General features: G+C 36.0%; 2 protein-coding genes across 2 annotated transcripts; one reads left to right on the top strand and one right to left on the bottom strand.

Annotated features, from left to right (window-relative positions):
* Window positions 1-4,276: 4,276 nt before the first annotated feature.
* On the bottom strand, window positions 4,277-9,491 carry Gle1 (Gle1 RNA export mediator). The gene is made up of 2 exons (XM_085948229.1): window positions 9,294-9,491; window positions 4,277-8,505 (listed from the first exon to the last, which is right to left on the bottom strand). Exons 1-2 carry the CDS (start codon window positions 9,314-9,316, stop codon window positions 6,558-6,560), a joined length of 1,971 nt encoding a protein of 656 aa, XP_085804355.1. The 5' UTR covers window positions 9,317-9,491; the 3' UTR covers window positions 4,277-6,557.
* A 5,829-nt stretch (window positions 9,492-15,320) lies between these two features.
* Window positions 15,321-17,270, top strand: LOC147071057 (uncharacterized). The gene has a single exon (XM_085948474.1). The coding sequence runs from the start codon at window positions 15,542-15,544 to the stop codon at window positions 16,406-16,408; it is 867 nt and encodes a 288-aa protein (XP_085804600.1). The 5' UTR covers window positions 15,321-15,541; the 3' UTR covers window positions 16,409-17,270.
* Window positions 17,271-18,429: the final 1,159 nt, after the last annotated feature.

The raw sequence follows: 18,429 nt of genomic DNA, 5'->3' as shown, positions 1-18,429 counted from the left end.
AATTCATTCTTTTAATACTTTTGGCCATCTTTAAGCAGAATTGAATTAATTTTCAGTTAATTCTGTTTTGCATGTTTCGGAAAAAAATATTTACTACTCACTATTATTGGTTGCTAAGAGGGTCCTAGCAACTAAATTATTAATATATATGTGCGTTACTATGGAAATCAATATATTGGAAATGGAAATCTATAATATTTATTCAGTATTTCTATCAGTACAAAAAAAGTATTTATTAATACATAGAATAATTGTCAAGTTTATATGATTCCACATCTTATTTTGCCACATCAAAGAATATACAATTTGGAACATATTATGGAAGAAAACTTAAGAAGAAAAAACCGCATACGGTTATGCCATCAAATAGCATTCTGATTTTTCAGTGACACTATTTATTTTGTGTCATGTTGGGCTACCATTTTTAATTGAGAATTTGCTAATGGCTGGCATCAGATCTTCATAAAAAAATAGTTATATTTACTCATTGAGTCTTGTTTTATAGCAGACATGGTAAGGAAGCATTATTTAATCTTATTTTTAATTAACCATTTTTTTTATTGAACGAATAATTCACAATATTTAAGAATGTAACATTCTAATTATTGAACATACTTACATAATTTTGAAAACACTTCTGAGAAAATATAATATTATAACCAATAGAAAAAATCTTTTTTGAAAAAAGTAAGAAACCCAGCAGGATTGAACCTGAATCTCTCGGGTTTCGCATCCATGCACATAGACCACTATGCATTGCTCTTTTCAAAAAGGATTTTTTCTATTGGTTATTATATATTTTCTTTGAAGTGTTTTCAAAATTATGTATGTTCAATAAATAGAATTTTACATTCTTAAGTCTTGTGAATTATTCGTTGAACAAAAAAATAGCTAATTAAAAATTATTAGCAAGTTCAAGTTACAACAAAAAATCTTGGAGTGATCCGTGAAATCGGTTAGTAATTAAAAGTAAAACCTACTTTGATTTAAAATACAAAAGCCGATCGCCAATGGTAGCCCAATTTGGAAAGCGCTTCAGTGGGTATTAAAGGCCATTAGTTAAAACTTATCGCAATTAAGTACGACTCCTTTAGCATAGTGGTGTCTGGGCGCAATACCCGAGAGATGCAGGTTCGATTCCTGCAGGGTGGGTGTCATACTTTTTTCAAAAAGATTTTTTCTATTAGTTATAATTAGGCATACCATATGTCCCGGTTTCACACATTTGTCCCGGTGTCCCGGCTGTTATCCGGTGTCTTGTCATTGTTGTCATCATCATCATCATCAGCCTGAATCTATCCACTGCTGGATGAAGGCCTCTTCAAGTTGCTTCCACTTCTCTCGGTCCTGTGCATTGCGTTGCCACGTACTTCCGCAGAACTTTATCATTTCATCGATCCAGCGGCCTCTAGGTCTACCTTGTGGACGTTTTGTACTTCTTGGATACCACTGGATGACTAGATTTGTCCAACGATTGTCTCTTCTTCGACCTATGTGTCCAGCCCATCTCCATTTAAGGCTTTTAATAAACTCTATTACATCGCAAACCCTTGTCTGCTTCCTTATCCACTCATTCCTCTTTTTGTCCTTTCGCGTTATGCCCAGCATGCACCTCTCCATACCACGTTGTGCTACTCTAAGTTTCTGGATCTCTCTTTTACTTAGGGTCCATGTTTCACACGCATATGTCATCACGGGAAGCACACACTGGTTGAACACTTTGCGCTTTAGGCACAGTGGAAGGTCACTTTTGAAGACATTATTCAGGCGGCCAAAAGCACTCCAGCCTAGCTTTACTCTGCGAACAATTTCATCAAATATACATCCATCTATAGATACTTGTTGTCCCAGATAGATGTAGCTTTTCACCTGTTCGAGCTGAGTGCCATTGATGAGGATCTCTTTTTGGCCTGCAAAGCAGTTGAACATGACTTTCGTCTTTGTTACATTTATTTTCAAACCTACTTTGTTGCTTACTTCAGCGAGTTCCTGCATTCTGCTTTGGAGGTCTTCTGAGTCTTGCGAGAAAATTACTATGTCATCGGCAAAGCGCAGATGACTCAGGTATTCTCCATTTATGGGGATCCCTTTGTCATTCCAGTCAAGTTGCCTGAATAAGTCTTCAAGGGTAGCTGTAAATAGTTTAGGTGAGATTGTATCACCTTGTCGGACTCCTTTGCTGATAGGAAATCTGCGCGATGGTTTATGGAGATTTACAGATGCTGTTGCGCTACTGTATATATTATTGAAAATATTTATATAGCGTCCAGGGATTCCTTGTTTTCTGAGTGCGTCGAGTATTGAACATTTCTTTATCGAATCAAACGCCTTCTCATAGTCTATAAAACCCATGCATAGTGGCAGTTTGTATTCCTGGTACCGCTCTATGATTTCTCTGACGACTTGGATATGGTCCATAGTGCTGTATCCTCCTCTAAATCCGGCTTGTTCTCTCGGTTGGTTCTCGTCTAGTACATTTTGCAGACGGTTTGAGAGAATTTTTGTGAACGTCTTGTAGAGAATAGGGAGTAGACTTATTGGACGATAATTTGCTAGGTCTTCTCTGTCACCTTTTTTGTGAAGAATGACAATGCTGGCATTTTTCCATACCTCTGGGACATCCTCTTTGCATATGCAGGCTGTGAACAATTGTGCAAGTACTTCATTTGCATCCTTTCCTGCTTTTTTGAGGATATCTATCGTTAAACCGTCTTCCCCGGGGGCTTTCCCACTTTTCATGTAATTTAAAGCATGGGTTACTTCCCAGGATGTAATTTCGGGAGTATGGTCTTCCGAATTTCCATTTCTCTGAAGATCTAAGTCTATAGTCGTATTGTCAGTGTCATCACTGTAGAGATCGCTGTAGAACTCTTCAACTCGGCTTAACAAGTGTTCCCAATTTCTGACGATAGAACCATCTTTTGCTTTTAGTGCTGTGATTTGACGTTTTCCTATCGACAAGCATTGCTTGTTTTTGTTTAAACTTCTGCCTGCTTTCACAATTGCTTGTATGAGGTTTACATTGAATTTACGAAGGTCTTCTCTAATCTTCCTTCGGAGGGTTTTGCAAAGTGATGAAAACTCCATATCGTTTTGCGCCTGTCTATCGCTCTTGGTTTTCCTTCTCTGCTCCATAAGATTCAATGTTGCCTTCGAAAGCTTGGTGGAAGGTGTAACTTCTGAGCTTTTTACGCCTGTTTTTTCTGCACATTGTATATTTTTTAATTAATAAATATTTTCATATCCCAAATCGAGTATATTGACAAGTGGGTCCAATTATTGTAAAATTTTCACGTGCAACACATCGATGTACCCAAACTAGTAAAAGTTATTCAATACAATTGTTGTGTTAACCGGGAAAGTCCGCAGCTTTGGAGCGTGTTTTCTCGATCATGAAACACATTTTTAGTCGAATGACCGAGGCCGTATCCAAGAGTCTACGGTATGGGCGCTACTGTACTGCAAATTGAACTTATTTAGCATTACATACAACCTTTTTTATGAGAAACTTAACAAAAATAATAATGTGCTGAAAAAAGTTCATGCCAGCAAGAAGTTATGACTGATACAATTAATAAATAAAATAATTAAAATTTGTGCTGCAGCAGACCTTCTACATTCTTCTTTCGTAGATACTTTTAATAATAAAACAATGTTTAGTGGTTAAATTTGTTTCTTCGCCCTATCTCACGTCCCTGTCCCGGTTTAGAATTTTATAATTATGGTAAGCCTAGTTATAATATATTTTCAAAATTATGTATTTTCATTCATTTTATTGTTGTTTTAATAGTTAATGTTCATCAGTGGCGAAGGGTGGTTGTAGGCTGTGGAGATTCGACATAAATAGAGCACACTAAACTTTGTCAGTTTGTTGTCGTTGGGTTTAATTGAATTTTAAAAACTAACCAACACCATAAATTATTGTAGTCTGGGCTGAATGAAAATAAATACATATGACTGACAAGAGTTTAGTGTGTAATATTTATGTTGGATCGTAACAGCCTACCTCCACTCTTTTCCACTGAAGTATAGTAAGTAGATTTTATTTCTACACTACATAATATGTGTGTGACAATATTTACGGGTATACCTGCAGTTGCGTTAGCAGAATGGAACAATACTACTTTAAAAACATAAATCTGGATTTTTATCTATTTACGAAAGAGTGTAACGTGTACTTTGTAGATCCAGATATCTATCATTTATTCAAGTCCTTTTATTCTTCACATCCTGTGTCCATTAATAAGTCAACGGGTGTAAATAAATAAGTCACAAAGTCATGACAGAAATGATAATTTATTAGTTTTGTATACTTGGATAACAAATGAAGAGCTTAGCTTAGGATATAACAGGTAACAAGCGACTCCCATATTCTTAGTTTTAAAAACAATTATATTTAAATTTGTATATAAACACACATAAAATTGTAGGAATCCTCTGAATAAATTGTTTAACAAAATTTTGGTTGATTTGTTGTTGAAAGAGATACTATAGTCAGAAAATACTTTTACTATACAATAAATTTAAAACTTAAAGTTGTGATTATATTGAGATGCATATCGTGTACTATCACGCTGACAAATTTAGTCTATGGTTTCGTCATTTTGCAGAATATTTTGAACGAACACGATCTCTGCAAATTCAATGATGGAGTAACCTAGTAATGAGTCTCTGTGAATTCAATAATATTTTGAACAGAACCCAACCGGCAGACCATAGATAATAGACAACATTCTTATAGAAAATACATAGTGCCAACCGTTAAAAACAAAAAACACACGATTTTGACATGATTTGAAAATGTGTAGGCATGTAGAAAATGATAAAAAACGTTCATTGACTCATGCAGGTGTCGATGCAGTGCAGTACAACATGAGGTGACCTCTTTGTTGTTCTGATGATTTCGGCAGATTTTGATAACTGTTAATGTTCGTTTAAAGGTTCAAAATGTGCTATGGGATGGGAGCATCAGTCTGATAACATTTTAAAAACCAAGAAAAACGACATTACACACTTTTTTGCCGTAGCGGCAACTTAATGTGACGACACGTGATAGTATGCGACATGCACCATAATATATTTCGCGGTTTAGGCTCATCACACATTACAAAGGCTAGACACAAATCGCAGGAAGTATGTAAGTCTAGACTCTAGTTATGCATTTTAGTAATGGTTCAGAAATGGGGATATTACGCACGGGCATGGCGGAGGTGTCCTACGCCCATGAATCCGCGACGAGTCTGTCTTTGTTTTAATCTACACAATAAAAACAATTTTCACAAAATCATTTAGCTGCAGTGTTTCCCAACCGCTGGTCCGCAGAATTTTTCTGCCGGTTCTAAGATTGTTACCGCTAGAAAACTATCCATCTGACTTAAAAACCTATTAAATAATTGTCAGCATTTACGACTACCCATTCATGTGAGAAGACTGTCGGCCATGTCAGTAATAAAAAGGAAACAGAGAAACCGAATGGATGTCAACGCAGAGCATCGTCTCTTCGAACAAACATTACAGCCACGATTATCAACTATTATAGTAAAAATCAAATATTGCTTTCTCAAAATTCCAGAAGTATTAAAAATTCAGTTTCTGCTTATTTCAATTAGAATTTACATGTTATATATTTTTTGTATTCGCAATCAGACTGTTGATAATACAGGATTTAAAAACGAATAAACGAAATATAATATTTTTATTTCTGTGTTGGCGGTCTACGTAATATTTCAATTATTACCAGTCTGCAGGTATGGGTTGGGGAACATTGATCTAGTGTATACATAGTTCCTATACACGGTTTAGAAGCAAAATTCTATGATACTTTTGATAGATTTTTTCTAAAATAAAAATAATGTATAATCTCTATTCCAGCAAGTGATAAATACGCTGAAGGCTAAAAAAATGATGTACTTCACACCAATGCCCTCTGCTTTGGGAAGATCATATCAAAACCGGCAACAAAATGACATTGAATCAACTGCCAGGATTATCAAGATGATGGAAGATTTTAAGAAGCATTGATGTAGCTTACTATTACGAGTGTACAAGAAAGAATTGTTATGTGACAGTGAGGTCACCTGGTCACATAATTAAAATTTTCTGTATTTGATTCAAGGTGACATCATTTTCACATAACAATTTTATTTTGCGACATCTAGTTAAGTATGAATTATATTTGAATATTATTTGAAATCAAATACATGTTCGTTAAAAATAAATTATCATAAAATGTGGCCATTGAACAAAAATACTATACACAAAACAAATAAAATTTAAACTAAATTAGGTATTGGGTTTCTATTTTAATACTAAGTACATTGTTGTCCTTCACCTGGCCTGGACGTGTGTGTCAGAGGGTGACACTCTGCATATGTAACATGGATTCCGTCACCACGGCTGACCCTCCCTCACCCTGCAACGGTGCTACAAAAGTGATCTATGCACTGCTGTGCAGGTCTCATATGACTGTGCTCCGATGCCGCAGTCTGACTTAAGTAGGTACATTATTGTCTTTATATTATTTCTCACTACACATTTGTCTTTTGAGTCAAATTACACTACCAAACGGTCCCACTGAGTGAACCATATGGAGGCGGAATATGGCCGTCTTTGGCAATTTTCTGCATAAAAACGCCCAGCCTGGTCTTTGGCCCGCCTTCGTCAATTTTTTGCATTTTGTCATAATATTCAGTCATTAAAAGCTGCAAGACTTTTGCGAATTGTCTCTTGTAGTGTTTGAAGCACTCCGATCCGCACACGGAGAGGAAATCAAAAAGTAAAGTGGCGCTGATCTCCATTTCGGGTTCTAGATTGGTGAAAGCGGCCAACCATCTCCAGGCGTGTGGCAAGCTTTGGGGATGAGGAGCATTGACGCTCCGAGGCATTCTTGTCACCCAAATTGCAGCACGCAACCGGAATATTCCAGACATTCTTTTGATGAACTTGTCCTGTTTTTCCACGGTACCGTCTTCGTTGTAGCGATATCCTCTGGCTTTATAAAAATCTTCTTCCGATTGTCCTTCGCACTGCGGTATAAGCATAGGTACTAAATATGGACAGTCTCTGTAAAAGTGAGCATCTAACAATTTTATCAATTCGGGAAATCTAGCACATAAAGCTATCGTAACTGACGCGATAGGAAACGCCGCTTCTGGATTACTGGAAACTGTCAAATCTCCTTGCTGCACTATTTTCCGCGCCAGTAAATTCATGCAAAACGCCTTTCCTTCGGGATGCTGATTGACCGAGATATGATCATTCTGCAATCTGACCCTCTCGCCGTTGAGCAGTTGGTACAGCTTGTCATATTTATCTTTTAAATGAGACCCGCTCACGGAAGATATAGTATTCAAAGGAGTATTGACAGCTTTTTGAAGCTCAAATCTGAACTTCTTTTGAGACACGTCTTCTAGTAAATTTCTATAACTGCGTTCATAATTTTCTAAATACAACTTTGATTCAATATACAAATTGTGGGATTGATTACTAAAGAATTTCACTTTCACCGGCGCGCTCGGAGCTGGTTTTGGTTTTTCAGGACTATTATTGTTAATATTTGCTATATCTCCGGTTTCTTTAGAATGTATTATTTCAGGTACCGAGATGGTTTCTTGAATCGCCTTATTAGCCAGTTCTATATTGGCAATATCTTGGACAATAGCAGTCTTTAAATCGTTCATTTGCACAACAAGCACTTCAGTTTTTTGAATATCATCTAACTTAATGTTGCCAGACTTCAAATTTTCAGTAATATTATCCATCGAAGAAATTATGACTGTTATTGCAGAATCATATTTCTGACGATTTTTGCTCGGGATAGTTTTATCTGATGACAGCATATTGTTGACGTCAACATGCAATGTGCTCAGTCTTGAGTGGTTTTTATTGAACCGTTCAAACCATTTGGCCGACTCTAATTGCTTCTCCATGCGTAATCTGATTTTTTTTGCGTTAGCGAGGTTCTCATTGTCCAATTTTTTCTGTTCCAACTTCGCAAGTTCATCACCGGCAGCCACCTCTTGTAGGATTTCTATTTCTCGATATCTTTGTTCCTGAGCCCTTCTTTCATACTCAAGTTCCTTTTGATTCCAAAACTCGGTCTTCATTTTGTCTCGCTTTGCAATCATATTACTGAGCATGCTCCTGAGATCGAGATCGGCGGCTTCTTTTCTCTGAAGATTACATTCGAGCATCACCTTCCCGAGTGACATTCTGCCGCATTTAGTTTCAATCAGAAGTTCATTCTGCCATGCTTCCACGTGCATCATTTTTTTTTTCTGTTCCGAACCATTTACATCGACAGTGACGCGAAGATTTTTGATGGCACTGGTGGAGGAGTGATGATCTATGCTGACCTTTCTCGGGCCAATTGTGGTTTCATGTACATATGGTGCAATCTCGATGGCCTTCTGGAGGGCTGATCTCCTCAACTCTTGGAATTCGTAGTCTATCTCGGGCATACGATTATACTTTCGCATGTTCGACATTTTCTGTGAGATCGGATATCTGAAAAAATAATATTTCTGTCAGATACTACCTTGATGTCAATAGCTAAACCATTTTTAGACATCTTCAATGGTGAACATTCAAAAGTTTATGGTATACCTACGCGAATAATTGAACTTACTAAAGCCGCGTTGACACGGTCCAAGTACGATCCAAGTAGACTTGGATAGGAATAATTAGTATGAAGATGTCTCATCCAAGTGACAGCTTCATACTATTTATTCCTATCCAAGTGACAGCTCCATACTATTTATTCCTATCCAAGTTAACTTGGATGAGTAGGACGCGGTCCAAGTAGCTTGGATAGGAATAATTAGTAGGAAGATGTCACATACGAGTTCACTTGGATGGCACTCGGTCCAAGTGTACTTGGATCGGGTGCCATCCAAGTTTACTTGGATAGGAATAAATAGTATGAAGCTGTCACTTGGATGAGACATCTTCATACTAATTATTCCTATCCAAGTCTACTTGGATCGTACTTGGACCGTGTCAACGCGGCTTAACTCTGCTTGAAATTGTTGACAGCTGACTCAAAATACAAACTTTTCATATTATTTGAAGCTTGTTAAAAATCCTAAACCATAACAAGAGACGCGGTTGGAGGTTATGGAATTTGATTTTCTTATACAAATTATACACACGGTTTATCAATTATTTATTTTTGAATAAACGATAAATTTGAAACAAATCAATAACATGTGGGTACACCAATAAAACCTCAAATGAAGAGAATGTAGAAATAAAATAAGTTATAATAAAATAATAAGAGCACTTGGTTTACTTACACAGGAATCAAATAATTTGACATATTAGCCAAATCTGAGCATTATTTATTTGTTTTTATTCGAAATAACAACTGAAACTTTTATTAATAGCGAAATGGTATTTTAATTATTAATCTTTTAAAAAAGAAACCTTCAAAAATTCAAATATGTAACAAGTCAAAAAGTGAAGTGCGTTACAAAGTTGCCACGGTGGTGAGCTGATATTTAACGTCGAATTACCTAATTATACCATTTAGTTTTGCATTTTGTACTAAATCTTATATTCAATTAGTAATTTAGGTCACCCAATGTAATGCTATATTTAATTGAAGTAGGTATCATTCTGTTCTAAATACATTTTTTGTAATTTTTTTGTCTTTTCCATGGTTAGTATTTTATAGCCATAAAAAATAAAAAATAAACTAACGGCAACAGTGTTGCCACCTTTTTTTACTGATAATGCAAAGTTGTAAAAATATAAAATTTAGGAAAATCGCGAAACATGTTACGTGATGAATTCTTCAAAATTGTATATTTGACGTGAAATTTTAGTATAGCTGTAACTTATATTTTTCGAGAAATTAAAATTACAGTAATAATCAAAGAGATGGAGTCCAATCTCTTTGGTAATAGTAATATTTATAGTAAGCCTCTATGCTAGCAACATTTAACGGAAAATGACAGAAGTCGCAACGTTGCCAACCGTACTATAATTATAGTATATATACTATAATTTTCATCCGCGTCTATGTACGATAGTAAAAAGGTATAGTACGCCCAAAATACAATAATTTTGAATATAGGAAAAAATACGCAAAAAGTACTAAGCTTTCAATATATCCGTACTGGTACTGTTCGGTTATACGGAATACAGCGGAAAACGCATTTTGAAAATAGCCGATAAACTGGATTATTTGTTAGGTTAATGAAGGCCTCCGAATTCCTGACTAGCTCTGGAGTGGAAGTGGAGGTTCATCAATTGTGGAGAGAGCAGGCAGTGGCCTCATGGATGTGGAGTAACCAAGAAGTTACGATAGAAAAAAGTCAATAATAAAAGAAAAACACTAGTTAAACTTCGGAACTGGTATATTATCAATGTTTATACACAATTTAACTTATGGCACTCTTTTACTTTAAAGTTTATAATTAAATGTCAAATGAATAAATGTTTATGTATAACTGGATTCTCGATAAACAATCACAATAAGCCGAAATGTCAAAATTATTTAATGTTCACAGGTCACAATTAAGGTAAACGTACCAGTAGTTGACCACTTAAGAAAAAAATTCAACAAAAATAACGATTAACGTTTGGCATTACACCGAATGTTGGCAAAGCAAGTCTACTCATAATGGATCAAATGTCTTAATTAATATGACAAGACAAAAATTAAGAAAGGGTCTGTTACAAAAAAATTGTGTTCAATTTTTCAAGACCATGTTTTTGTTCCAGTAGTTGACCATCCAAAAAATTGAAAGTTCCAGTAGTTGACCACTATATGTTTCAATAGTTGACCATGTCTAATCATGGGTTCCAGTAGTTGACCACTATATTTTTCAGTAGTTGACCATGTCTAATCAGAAGGCTTTATGGCAGAGTTGCCTCAGGGCTTCCTGTCAGACCACTCTAGCCCATAGCTACTTGAACCAACTTGGTAACAATGGGCGGTTCAGTAACAAGTTACATAGGAGAGGATTCTGTTTGACAGCCAATCATCAGCTTCGGGTAACAAAAGGTGCAAAATTAGTTACTTCAAACTAAAAATTCAAAAATATATTTATTTTAGCAACTAAGTACATACATACTACATAGTAACGCATAGGCTCAGTACTTATCAAAATAAAACTTAACATAAAAATCCTTAGATATTCCAAATAAAGTCCAATTATTCCGGAACTAAATAAACATTACGAGTTTTGCTTACTTGTGTTGGATCATTTATGTGGGATACTACCACCTTCCATTCATAACTAAGTACATCGGGTCGCTCTGGCCATTTCCATAATCTCCCGCACTTTTGCATCGATGAAATAGTAGCTTTTACTTTAGAAATATGGACGATTTTCCCCGGGAAGTATTATAATATAATGTTCATTGATGACTTTCATAACGGGCAGCCATCGAGTTTTAGGCTTAAAGCTTTCATCACTAGACTTATGCCATTCACTCTCCGCTGAGTCTGAAATGTCAACACTTGGGTTAGAAGACTCGGAAGAAAAACGCATTTTCTTCTTGACTGCTTTCAATTCCCCCATTTTTTTTCTTCCTTTGCATGCTCATTTAGTTCTTTCTTTCTTTGCCTCTCTGCAGCTCGTTCTTTTTTCAACCGTTCCATTTCTTCTTTCTTCCACTTTTTGTTTACGTAATACTCCTGGCAAGGTTTCCCGGAAACACTGGTGGGGGTTTTTTCCATTTTTTGCTTTCTTCATGAATTTTTCTTCCCCTTCACCGGGGAAGAAAAAATGTCTCTTGAATGGACTACGAATATTTGATGGACCAGCCACGGGTTCACTGGCGATTGGAGACGAAGTATCATTACAAATCCTTATACCAGCCTTAGGTGCACTGGCGATTGGAGACGAATCACCATCACAAGTCGTTAGAAAGCCACAGGTGCCCTAGTGATTGGAGATGAAACATCTGATCTGATCATAATAATTCATAGTATTCCAGGCGGCCAAAGACATCATATCATCGGATTCCTCTTCTTGCAATGCCTCATCGATGAGTCTGACCGGGTCAGGTGGAGTGATATTTTCCAACTCATTTTTTTACTTTTCGTCACAGTGCGAACAGTGACTTGTCATCTTGATCAAGTTCGTTGTTTTTGCGGAAAGATTCAAGATTTTCCTCATCAATGTTTTTACTCAGGATCTCTCTCTAAATACCGCTTGGGATCCTCTGATGAAACCATTGAAGGCACACTTTACGATTCTCCTGGTACTGTTACAGTTTAAGGGCTCCATGGACAAAGTCCACATTTTCGGAAATTTCTTGAGGAATTCTTTTGTACTTGTAGAGGACTGTCGTTGGTGTGACAGCCCCACCGACACTCCCTGTTACTATGACGGTTATGCATTCTTTATCGTTGGCATTTACCTGCTGGTACACTGTCTCGATTCCTTTTTTGGCTAAGACCCTGCTCCCCTAGGGGTGGCAGGTTATATGAAAGTATGGTGAAGCAGGCAGGTTATATAAAAAAAGTATGGTGAGGTAGGCTGATAAACAATTTGCGGCAAAACTAACGTTAACATTATTAATTATATGGGTACGTTATAATGACCAAAGTAAATCCTCCGTGATGCCCTGCATTTTTTTATCGCGTCGCTATTTCTCGTAAGTTGTCGGCTATTGTTGGCTTGCTGCATTCAGTTGTTATATATTCAGGGCTATAATTCAAGAAATTTTTGTTTTCCGAAGAAAAAAAACACAAACCCGTTGCTTAAAAAATAAAAAGTCGACACCTAGGTCGTCTACTGGACAGAACCACCCTAGACACTTATAATTAATAAATAATCATCGTTCCATACTTATGAATGTAAAAATTGTTCAAAACTAAGTGAAATAATTTTATTTAATTTATCTAGTAGTTGACCACCCTGGTCAACTACTGAAAAAGTATTAAAAAAAGTTTGAGTAGTTGACCCCCCCACAAACTTGCTTCCTTGTAAATAAAACTAAAAAATTACAAATGATATCGATACTTCAATATTATGACTGCCCGTAATGCATTAACTTGATATTATGAAGTCAAAAACATTAAATTGGCATATGCTTACATCCACTGATATCCTTAACAATTTACTTAAGAAATTAAAAATAAAATGCTTACGGCGTGATGTGTTGTTTTCAAATAGCTGCTATGACGCTCCTATGACATATGGTGACGTGTTAGTTTCTCAATCCGACCACAGATGGCTTCACTTGTCTCATCTTTACAATTTAGAGCAATCCCGTGTCTACGTTTCTTATTTTCGGCATTTTATTGAAAAAAGGTCAACTACTGGTACATTTACCTTAATCAAAAAAAAGTCGAAATTGTTCATATCCGAAGTTCACAAAAAGATAAAATTTAATTATCATTAAATTAATTATTAAAATTAATTCGTTTATTATTAATTAATTATTTAAAATTAACTTTATTATTATTAATTAATTATTTAAAATTAGCTTTATTATTATTAATTAGTAGACGAGGTCGCACGAGTCCCGGGGCACTAAAGCGAAAGGTTGGGAGCCAGGTCCAAAAAAAAATTGAAACGTCAAAGTCAATAATTGTCAATACTGTACGTGGTCGCGAACTGTCAAAGTGACAGTTATGTATTCGACGACGTTTAGGTATCACTCCACACCAATAGGTATGACCAAGAGGTATTTGAGTCCCGACGGGTGGCTCAAAGGGGGTGATGATTCTGCCCGGCGGAATTCACAACGCGCGACTGGAAAATTTGTATGAGATTTTCGAATAAATCGTGTCTCAGAGTGTCGTGGAGACAAGCTCTGAAAGCACGAAAAAGACTGGATATCGAATTTTAGAATACGGCCTTTTATTCAATTAGGCGTGGTCGCATTTCTTTGTCCAACGTTTGGTGGTTGCTGAATTTGCATAACTGTCTCATTATAACATTTGTGCTAAATCCGATGTGCGATACCGACATATGCTACACGTTTATATCCGGTTGACGGATGTCAGTCTATCAACCACACATAATAGGTATTAATAATTGCTTTGCATATGCTCATATTCCATCATCCGAGGATTTCTCGCGCCTTATTCTGGCACTCGATTGCCCTGAAGGACGGCCAACCCTCGATCCGTTGTTCGGCGCGCATGACAGTGATGCCGTCATACGTGCGAGCGAGAGAGGGTCCCCCATCGTTCGATATATTTTGCTGTGTTCGAAATCGATTCTGGGCACACATGACAGAGACGCCGTCATATGTGTGAGCGGGAAAGGTTCCCTATCATATGAATGGGAACGCCGCTCTCGGAGATGACTTCGCGTTATTCCGCGGATTTATATCGTATCTGATTACGATTAAAATCACGCTGGATCATGATTAAAATCGGATCCTATATGTTGCTCCGCTTTGTGATTGCACTGCAATGTGCAAATGGAAGACTTCGCAACAGGTTATGAGCATATGTTTACAATTACCACACCGTATGTGTGCACACATAGTGATATCGATTTACATCTGATTAATATTAATATTACCTTAATTACCATATACCATTAACTCCCGTCCATATATCCCGCTTTATTATTTATCCAATCCATTGCATAATATATTACATTTACCTATTATATTACAAATTCTTTTACATATCATATTACAAATCAAATCGTATTCTACATTTAATTACCCCTTACCTAAGCATGTATTTAATCAAAATTTAACTCTATTACCTTATTACCTATATATACATGGTCTGCGACCGATTTATCTCCTCCACAGTTCACCTTGAGAGGTGGTGGGACCTGGCAAGGTAAACTGTGGGACTCATTACATATTTCATCCTGTTTAGCTTTGTCAAGGGGCAACCGTCGTATGTCCAGTGGTAGAATTGGCTATTGAGGTCAGACCAAAATAGTTGGGTCTCCAACTACTCTACCAGGGGGGCACCCACTTAGGGTCTACGAATTATGTATCATTAACCTAACCAAACCTAACCCAACCTAACCTAACCCAAACTAACAAATAATCCAGTTTATCGGGTATTTTAAAAATGCGTTTTCCGCTGTATTCCGTATAATCGAACTGTACCATATAGGAAGTTTTGGAGAACTTAAAAAAAATGCTCGAAAAACGTAAAAAATCCCTTGAATTTGGTTTAAAATGAAATTTCTTGAATTCTTCGGAAAGCATTTTTGGTCGGAAGAGGTACCTGCCTAAATAAAAAGGGGTCTCGGAGATTCTCAATTTCTCCGTTATTTTTTTTCTGCGAAACAAAAACCCTATACATTTTCAAAAGATGACAACGCGTACTATATTTGTTCCTCAAATACTATAATTTTGGAGGCTCTGTACTATAATTCCACTTTGAAAAGATGGCAGCACTAACTGGCAGTCAGCAATAATGACAGTTCATAATTTTGACATTCGACTTGATTCAAAAACATTGTTCGAGAATTGGTAGAAGAAGAAAATGCCTTAAACATAATATATTGATTCAAATATAAATATAGGATATTATGAAAAGTACCCATCTTTTAACGGCCATAAAGATATCATACAAAACAAGGTTGCCCCTTAAGTATCCAGCATGACAGAAATAATTTTGAGTGATGCTAAGCATAAAAGAATATCTAAGATCGTCCTGTTTCCGGGAGATTTTTCCTCTAACGCTGTCGAAGGTTCAGACTGCCAAATAGAAATATCAGAAGTTTCAATCAAAGATGAATCAGGAAACTTCCAACCGAGTGAAAACAGTGTTATTTTAAGCGAAAACTTCACTGGAGACATCACGATCGGACAGAGCCTATCTTATATAGATATCGATATAGAAAGATGTTTACAGCATATGTTTGTAGGCGAAACGAGCATCATTCAGATTTTATATTTGAACAAAAACGAGAGTATCGCTCAAATAATCGCATGTAATATAAAAATAGTAAAAGTGACAGATCCCGGATTGTTTTGTGACTGGCATTGGGCAAAAAGGGTAACGCATGCAGTAAAGCACAAAGATTCCGGAGTCCAATTAGTCAAAGATAAAAAAGTTATCGATGCATTTCGACAGTTTAGTAAGGCATTGAAGTTTCTATTGACGTTGAAAGATTTTGATTTCGAAGCAATGAGTGAAACTGACAAAAAAGATGTGATCGATTTAAAAGTTAAACTGTACAATAATCTGGCGCACTGCCAACTTCAATTCAATGAATACGATGCGGTGATAGTCTTGTGCACAAAAGTATTGGCATTCGATCAAGGAAATGTCAAAGCTCTGTACAGACGATGCTCGGCGCTGATGGGCTTATCCGACTGGGAGGCCGCTTATTCAGATATCTGTCAAGTCCTCATCATCACACCTGATGATTCCGCCGCCAAGCAGAAGGCGTCCGTGTTAAGAGAGAAGGTGAAACACATTAACGAAGCTTACAAGAAAGTTATCAGAAACATGTTTGTTTGATTTGCATGAAACTGGATTGATTGGCTCCATACTGAGACCCTACGGGATACGACTGACATTTAAATAAAAAATTAATTAGTGCATCAACACGGTTATTAATTTGTAATTGTATTTTATTTTTAGGCTTGTTGATCAACTTTATTATCGATACTTTTTGACCGATCGATACTATTGAGTTTTTTTTTTTTTTTTAAATAAATCCCTCGCAGACAAAACAGGTGTCATTTCATACCGATACCGGTAATAATACTTTCAATATGACGGCCTCTGTCACACCGATCTGTTGGAGTGGTGTTCGCTTTCATACACCTAATTTGTACACTTCACCACATTATCTCTTGAGAATAGTTTCTGCAACGAGCTCGATACGTTGAGGAATACATGGTGACAGCCCAAAAATAAAATACAAAGACTTAGGTAGACAATATATTGATATGTAAAGAAATGTTCATAATATATTATCATTGCGTCTGCACCTCATATCAGGATTTTTTTTCTTAAATTCAAGAGCTAAAAAAAAGGTCTTGACTTTCATTGTAAACAGAATTTTTCATTTTATCGAACCATCGAAAAACCAATCACGAAATCTCGAGAAAACAAATACTCACAGAAATCGCACACTCTAGTTGTACCATACTAAGCAGATTAATTGAGGTATATATTTCATGGAATCAATTAAAAAAAAAAAAAAAACAGGTCAGGTTGTCAAGAATCGAGATGTTTTGTTGAATTTGGATGAAATACCTACTCTTTTTTAATATTTAAGTAATTAATTTCATTTGTAAAACATGTATTTTTTTAGTTTTAATGGAATGTTACTATAATAATTGGAACGATGAAATTTAATAAAAAACCATTTCATAATATTATGTTTTTTTTTACCTACAATATGCCTATTTACCTTTGCAGTATAGTATATTTCGCTAGTCCTAATCTGTTAGGACCTCTGCAGATCAATTAATTCTAACTACATAATACCATATTTTTTTTTTGTTATTTCTCTGGATCCGATACAACATAGTAGGTGTATTCTGTGTGCAAGAAGGCAGTTATCTAAAATAACTGGAAGTATGGTGTAGAATCTTTGCTTTTCACCTGTCATGAATTTTTTTTTCATAATAATGACAGCTCGCAGGCTTATCTTATTAACGCTGCCTGCATTGCTATTAAGAAACGCAATTTTTGATGTTTCATGTCTCTTGGATTATTACAATTTTGTTACATTATAATAGATCTGCCGGTCTCCCTCAATCATCATTTTTGGTACTTCAGCTTACTTCAATAACTTTTTTCCGCTTCAAACAATTCAGTGCCAGAGCTTTACAATTAGATTGGCTGAGCATCCTTAAATGAGCTCCTCTGACATTCTATTCCCATGGTTGATCCAGAGCAATTTCTCTTTTAACAGCCCCAAAGATTCTGTTCATGACTAATTTTATAGATATCCATTTCTCTCTCATTCCGTTTGCCGAGTGCCCACCCAGCATTCTGATCCAGACATTAATATTAGGCATTTATAGAGTTGTTTTGGTTTTCTTTGAAGGTCTTTTGGAGACAAAAATTAGCACTTGTTAGCGCGATTGATTCATCGATTAATCTCAATGTCTGTGACAAGGTACCCGAGACAAATAAATAATGACTTTCACAATTTCAAAAGAATTACCGCTGCCGCTAAAGCTGATATTCTCATGTAAATGCATTGAGATAAACAGGCGGGTCTCCGTCTCTGCGATAGATAGTTGCATCTCCAAGCTTTGTCAGTGATTAAATATTGAATAATTTATGAAACATAATGGGGACAATGGGAGAAATAAAGACAACCATATAAAAAATAAAGATTTATTCACCTTACACCAAAAACCATTTTTACAGTTATTTATAATATTGAAAATGTTTAAATTTTACTCGTAACACCTTGTAAATAGCATTGAGCACACATCATTTTTTTCAGAGAAACAGATTTGAACTGAAATTTTCACCTATGTAAATAATAACAATCAATTTACGGATGTATGGCACAC

Source organism: Rhyacophila brunnea, unplaced genomic scaffold (genome assembly GCF_057557595.1).
Source record: "Rhyacophila brunnea isolate RB1 unplaced genomic scaffold, BYU_Rbru_1.0 scaffold_20, whole genome shotgun sequence".
Classification (NCBI taxonomy): domain Eukaryota; kingdom Metazoa; phylum Arthropoda; class Insecta; order Trichoptera; family Rhyacophilidae; genus Rhyacophila; species Rhyacophila brunnea.
This window is presented reverse-complemented; position numbering and strand designations above follow the sequence as displayed.

Coding starts and splice junctions, on each gene's coding strand:
- Gle1 (XM_085948229.1), bottom strand. CDS start 9,316: ATGTCAAATTATTTGATTCCTGT. Junction 8,506..9,293: donor TCAAATTATTTGATTCCTGT/GTAAGTAAACCA, acceptor TTATTTTTTCAG/ATATCCGATCTCACAGAAAA.
- LOC147071057 (XM_085948474.1), top strand. CDS start 15,542: ATGACAGAAATAATTTTGAGTGATGCTAAGCATAAAAGAATATCTAAG.